We start from the raw sequence: 6,630 nt of genomic DNA, 5'->3' as shown, positions 1-6,630 counted from the left end.
AAACGAATGGATAGAGAAGCTGTGGTATATTCACACAATGGAATACTATGCTGCATTGAAAAACAAGGAACTCATGCAATATTATTCAAAATGGTTGACCCTGGAGGACATTATGCTGAGTGAAATATCTCAGTCGCAAAAGGACAAATATTACATGGTGCCACTGTTGTAAAGTGGGACTGATATCAGGGTTGGGATAAGACTGAGAAAAACTGGATAAATTGTGTATACAGCACTGAAACAGATGAGGGAGTGAATAATTTAAAAGCGATGTATGATAGGGTATTATGGTTATAAGAGTCCACAATTAAGGTTGCATAGTGGAATGTACTTGGGGCAGTGGGAGGGATGTGGGGGGATTGTGTCCCAGGGAGGGAGTGTTTCTTTTCCTTTTGAAAGAGGAGCGAAGGGGGGGGGCAGGAAGAGAAGTGCAGCAATGAATGAATGGAAATCCAAAATCTCTGAAAAGCTCATTAAAATTATTTAAAAAAAAAAAAAGACATTGAATGCCACGAGAATGTAGTTTGTGGTGATATTTGGAAGAAATACATCACCAGATCAACTTACATACTACTTAAAGGTGACTTCAGTTTTAACAAGGAATCAAGATGTAGAAATAACCAAAAGTTGAAGTGTCTTTATTTTCCTTCATGTATGAAGTGGCCATTGGTTAGAAGCACCTGGAGAACTCTGACCTCTTTCTCTTCCCTCTTCCTTTCCCTTCACACCCAACAGAACTGATGCAGCCTTAGAGGAGGTCGTGACAGAGGTGCTAGACCATCGGCCCATCGAGCAGAAATGCTGCCCTCCCTGCCATGTCTCAGTTGAGCTTGTGGGTTCCTGTGCTACCCTGGTGACTGAGAGAATCCTGCAGGGGGCACCAGAGATCTTGGACAGACAAACGGCAGCCCTTCTGCATGGTGAGCGAGTGGCCTTGGGGTTGAGACCTGCCTAGTTCCTCAATTCCTGTCCTAGAGGAGGGACAGTAGACTCTCAGCCTGAACCTGTCCTCTAAAAGCCATCTAGATGATGCCAAAGGTTGAAATTTCATCAAAGAGCAATTACACATTGGACTAGATGATTTCCTATAGCTCATTTAAATACTTTATTCCTCTGATACTTGCCTACTTATAAAAATATCCAAGGATTGAGATGCTCAGTTTCTTCCTATCTTTTCCCTATTTCCCTGCCTATAATCCGGCTTGAATTTGGAACTTTTATTCCAGACACAATCAGTCCCAGTTTTTTTGTTTTGTCTTCCATGAGTTTGCCATTCAGTCTCATTTATACTGTGTTCTTTTGATTAGAGAGTTGTATGTGTTGTGATGGTTGCTAGTGGAGGCCCTTGGGATTTCAGTTCTGCCCTCTCCCTTCTCTACAGGAACTATCATCCTAGACTGTGTCAACATGGACCTTAAGATTGGAAAAGCAACCCCAAAAGACATCAAGTATGTGGAGAAATTGGAGATTCTCTTCCCAGATCTGCCCAAAAGAAATGATATCTTTGATTCCCTGCAGAAAGCAAAGTTTGATGTATCAGGTATGTTGTTGTTAGGTGCAGTCAAGTGGACTACAACTCTTAGCGCCCCTATAAACAACAGATCTGAACCTTGCGCTATCCTGCACCAACCTATGATTTTTAATATGCTCAAGCCCATAGCTACAGTCACGTCAATCTATTTTACTGAAGATCTTCCTCTTTTCTCTGACCCTCCAACTTTCCCAGCATGATGTCTTTTTGCAAGAGGTGGTCTTTCCTGACAATCCTTCCCCATCACATGAGAGTATGTATAAGCGGACATTGTTTATTATGTTATTCAACACCATTGAAACGTCAGAGCATGCATAAACTTATTGCCATCAAATTGATTTTGACTCTCAGCTGACCTGCCATCTTATTTCTGAGATTATAAACCCTCCCAGGGGAGACTGGCCGTCTTTATCTCATGGAGCCACAATGGATTCAAGCAGCCAGAGAAGCACAGTCTTTGGGTTAACATCACAACTCAGTATTGACTATGTCTTCAAAGCGCTCCTGATTATAATTAAACATAAACCAGAGAGAAAGTGGGTAGCTTCCAACTTTGATCATTATCAAATCTAGCATTCATTATATTGTTCTATCTAAGCTCCTAGGTAGGATGAGAAAGAATATATTATTTCAGATGTTTTCAGTCTAATTATAGAATATTGGTCGTGTACATATAATATACTGAAGGAATACTTTATTAACAGATTGAAGGTAGTTAAGGAGGCAAAAGAAATATTTATGATAAGCATACAAAGAATAATAGCAAATAATAGAAGAGTACAAAAAAGTCTCCATAAATTTCTATTCCTTGACCACATGTTGCCATAAGTACGACATATATATGGACAAAATGTTAAAATAGTGCAGAAAAGAACAAAAGTAAAAAATCTCTTCTTTCCACCAGATGCTCTGCCGGAGAAGGAGGAGCAATCTCCTCCTATACCAGTCAGATCTGATTTGACAGTACAGACACACACAAAATAATAGGAAAAATTTTTTAAAAATCTCTTCTTTCTATTTTTCTCTTGAACGTCCCTTTCTCTATTGATAACAACTGTGGCTCAATTATTTAAAATCAGTTTTAATTACATAATTATGTTTTCAGTTCCCTGCATCTCATTTGTTGGCCCCTTGTCTTTCCTCTTCTTTGATCCATCTTGATATCCTCAGCTTCTTGGTCTGGGACCTTGGGATCTCCTTATTGATTCCTGCTCTCTTACCTGCTTTCTAGGACTGACCACAGAGCAGATGCTGAGAAAGGACCAGAAGACCATTTCCAGGCAAGGCACCAAGATGGCCATTAGTGCAATATATATGGATTTGGAGGTGAGGGCAGGATATGGATATGAATTAGGAGAAAATCATCCAACTTTGTACATAACCTTTCCCCTCATTCCATTTTATACAACCTTCTCAACAAAGGGTTACTACTGCATTTCTCTTTCTCCACTGTAAGCACCACATTCTGTCATCTCTCACCTGCACTATTCTAATACCTCCATACTGATCACCCTCCCTCCCTTCACACATTGTAGACAGTTTTAGACACAGAGGAGGAGATTGCCCCCTCCTTCTCCAGCAGAGCATCTGGTGGATTTGAACTGCATATCTCTGGGATTGCAGTGCAGCGTCTTGCCACTAGGCCACCAGAGCTCCCTCCTGAGTGATTTTTTATGACACAGATCATATCGGCCCCTACCCTTTTCACAGCACCCTAATTGATACAACCTTTGCCTTTCTCTGTGATCTCTTCATGTCTGCTCCACTACTGCACTCACAGTATATTGCAGCCACACTCATCTTTCTGTTCTTCAGAACTACTCAGCCCCGAACCCTGCTCCAGGCCTCTGTGCGTCTTCTTTCCCTTTACAAAGCTGGCTCATGTCAGTCATGCAGGTGTGAGTTCCCATGTCTGTTACTTTGAGAAATTTTTGTGACCTCAACTGAAATAATGTCCCTCATGCTTAAAAATCTCTAGTACTTAACCTTGTTTTGTTTTCTTTGGAGCAGTTAACACTATGAAATTCTCTTTTTCCCCTTGGTTTTCCTTGTTTCATTCCACTAGTTTCTGAACTTCACCAGAATATGGATCCCATCTCTTGGAGAAAATATTACCCTAGATTTTGGAGAAGAGTCTAGATTGTTAAAGGAAGAGTCAAGGATAAATTGGTCACCTGTCTGTTCTGATTTGTATGCACCATGATTCTGTTTTAGAATGAAAATATCTCAAGGCAAAGATCTTGCCTATTTAATTGTAACATTAGAAGAACCTTGTACATGATAAGCATTTATGTACGTTCTCATTTTTAATTCTTGAAGCTGTCATTATTTGGAGTTTTAGCCTTATTTTACAGATGAGGTAACTAAGATACAGGGAGGTTAATAGAACATCTCGATCATTGGTTAATAATAGAGTAAAAAATAAAGATACTTTAGTTCAGATAGAAATGGTTTAAAACGAACTCTAGTATAAGTTATTCTCCTCTTTCTACCACAGAGCCTTGTAGTACAAAGATATTGAAGAGTAAACAGTAGGTGCAGTTGGTTTTTGTTTTGTTTCTTTTAATGGAACACAAGTCCTGCTGGTTAACACAGGGATTTTTCTGTTGTTTGTGACAAGGACGATCCAGCTGCAGCCCTCACCACTCTCTTCATTTCCTCTTTCAGTCCTTTCTGCAGCGGTCTGGCCTCATTGCTGATCTCCAGACTTTCTGCCAGGCACACAACTATGATGTCCTGGTCGCCATGCCTATCTTTTTCAACATGAACAATGAGCTAGTGCGGCAGTTGGCTGTTTTCTGTCCCCAGGTGGCACTCCGAAGTACGGTGAGTTCTGTCCCTTCTCTAATCTGAGGACCCTGAACAGGTTTGCCTCTCAGCACAGCTCTGCACTGTAAGCACCTCCCCATCATTCTTAGATTTATGGCAAAGTCCCTTATCCTACTTCCAGAATTTTCCCTTCATTTCCAGTCTTTGGATATGTGAATAGCTGTAATCAAATTGTTGGCAAACAAAAACCCAATTGATCCCAACTCATGGGACAACCTTGTAGGACAGAATAAGACTGCCTCATAAGTTTTCCTAGGCTGTTGATCTTTATGGAAGCAGATGCCCCATCTTTCTCCTCTGAAGCAGCTGGTACGTTTGAACTTTGGACCTTTCAGCTAGCAGTCAAGAGTTTTAACTACTTTGTCACCAGGACTCCTACACTGTTCAGAAGGAATTCCAGAAGGAATTAGAGACATGCTATAAATCTGGAATTAGAAATCAATCCTTCAGTAATTTCTCACCCCCAAAAACTAGTTGTTGTTTTTTTCCTACTGTATTGCTTTAAATATTGGAAACACAAGAAGAACTGCTTCTAGTTCTAACTGTGGAGACTCATTACTCTGTATAGCAAGAACTCTGTGGAGAAGTAATTTAGCTTGTTTTTTCCTTGACCTTCTACTAGTCTACCTTTCTCTACCTGTTCCCCTCCCCACCCTTTTCTCTCCCATCTGTTGACTACTGATTAACTCAGGGAAGAATTAAAAGTGAACTTAAGGCAGTTCATGGCCTCTGGTTGATTTGGGATATCTAAGAGTTACTAGAGACAGCCAAATAATCTTTTTTGCCCACAAACGATTTATTTAACCTTTTCCACTTCTCTTTTTCTTTGTGTTTTCTCTCGGGAAGCAAATGTAATCTCATTTGTGGAAGGTAGTTTGCATTGTATAAAGAATTGTGCTTTTCTTTTCTTTTTTTTTTTTCTTGGAGAATTGTTTTTATTGGGGTTATATGATAGACTTAATAGGCAGTGTGAATTGATTTTGTTTATTAAATATCACAGAAACCAAATAAACATAAGATGCTTAAAATTCAGTTCAATATGTGAATCAGCATCGAGTTTGTATATTGTTTTGGGAGACTAGGTCTCATTTCTCTGGCCGACAGTGCCATGTAGTTGACTACAACTCATACAACCCTATGAACAGCAGATCTGAGGCTTAACCTATCCTGTGCTGTTCACGTCTGTGATACACTTGAGCCCATAGTTAGGTTCACTGTTGAGGGTCCTTTGTTGATCCTCCTCCACCTTTCTAACCATGATGTCTTTTTCCAAGCATTGGCCCTTCCCAACAAGATGCCCAAAATATGTGACAAAGTTTCACCATCCTTGCCTTTAAGGAGCACCCTGGGTTCATTTTCTTCAAAACATTTGTTTTTTTGGAAGTCAGTGGGATACTCAATACTCCTTGCCAAAGCACAACTCCAAAGGCATAGATTATTATTCATTATCCAACTTTCAGATGCATAACAAGTTATTGAGAATACCATGGCTTGGATCAGGCATTTCTCTGGTTATTGTTACTAGATTCTGTTCAGTTGAGTATAACAGCAACACTATGAGCAACAAATCTGAACCCTGTCCTAATCCTGTGCCGTCCTCACCATCTTTGATGCTTGAGTCCGTTGTTGCAATCAGAATTGTGCTTTTCAAAGTCAGTTAGATTTGTTTTTCTGTCTCAGCTTTGCCACTTACTGTCTCTTTGGTAGAGGAAAGTAAGTCAGTTAACCTAAACATATATAAAGTATGTTGCTAGGTACAGAGTTAGCACTCCACAAGAGTAAATAATGGCTGTGACTAATAAAGTCATGAAGGAAAGGGTGCCCTGGACTCAAGAAGTACTGCTCCTTGCCTTCTCGAACCTCAACCTTCCTGTACTCTGCTCTTCTGAATCTGTGTGCTTGAGAACTCTGCCACCAGCCAGGCAGCTTCTGTGCTGGGAAACATGAGTCTCTCTTTTTTGTGGTCTGCTCACCATTTCTCCTCTCTTCTTCTTCTGTTCCAGTTAAAAAATTACCTTCTAGGGAGAGAATAGGAAAAGAGTGGATAGATAATGAACACTGTATTGGATCAGATGAAGGGAAGAACTATCCAAAAGGATTTTATGATTATGCATTATACATATGAGAACAGTCTGGAACAAGGAGTGCATTGCAGGGTAGGCTAGGGGGATGGGGTAAGAAAATGTGCCAAATGAATAAAAAAATTAGCTTCAAGTCAGTTCTGATTCATGGCACCAATGTCTGTCAGAGTGCAACTGTTCCATCGGTTT

At 40.2% G+C, this 6,630-nt stretch overlaps 1 protein-coding gene across 1 annotated transcript in view; it reads left to right on the top strand.

Annotated features, from left to right (window-relative positions):
• Positions 1-6,630, top strand: part of PRUNE (prune exopolyphosphatase) — a 43,490-nt gene that overhangs the window by 23,892 nt on the left and 12,968 nt on the right. The window contains exons 5-8 of the mRNA XM_006900149.1: positions 736-920; positions 1,382-1,540; positions 2,763-2,857; positions 4,199-4,357. Of these exons, the coding sequence (XP_006900211.1) occupies positions 736-920; positions 1,382-1,540; positions 2,763-2,857; positions 4,199-4,357 (598 nt within the window). The remainder of the gene's footprint in view (positions 1-735; positions 921-1,381; positions 1,541-2,762; positions 2,858-4,198; positions 4,358-6,630) is intronic.

Source organism: Elephantulus edwardii, unplaced genomic scaffold (genome assembly GCF_000299155.1).
Source record: "Elephantulus edwardii isolate Elephantulus edwardi_28Jun2011 unplaced genomic scaffold, EleEdw1.0 scaffold00273, whole genome shotgun sequence".
Lineage (NCBI taxonomy): Eukaryota > Metazoa > Chordata > Mammalia > Macroscelidea > Macroscelididae > Elephantulus > Elephantulus edwardii.
This window is presented reverse-complemented; position numbering and strand designations above follow the sequence as displayed.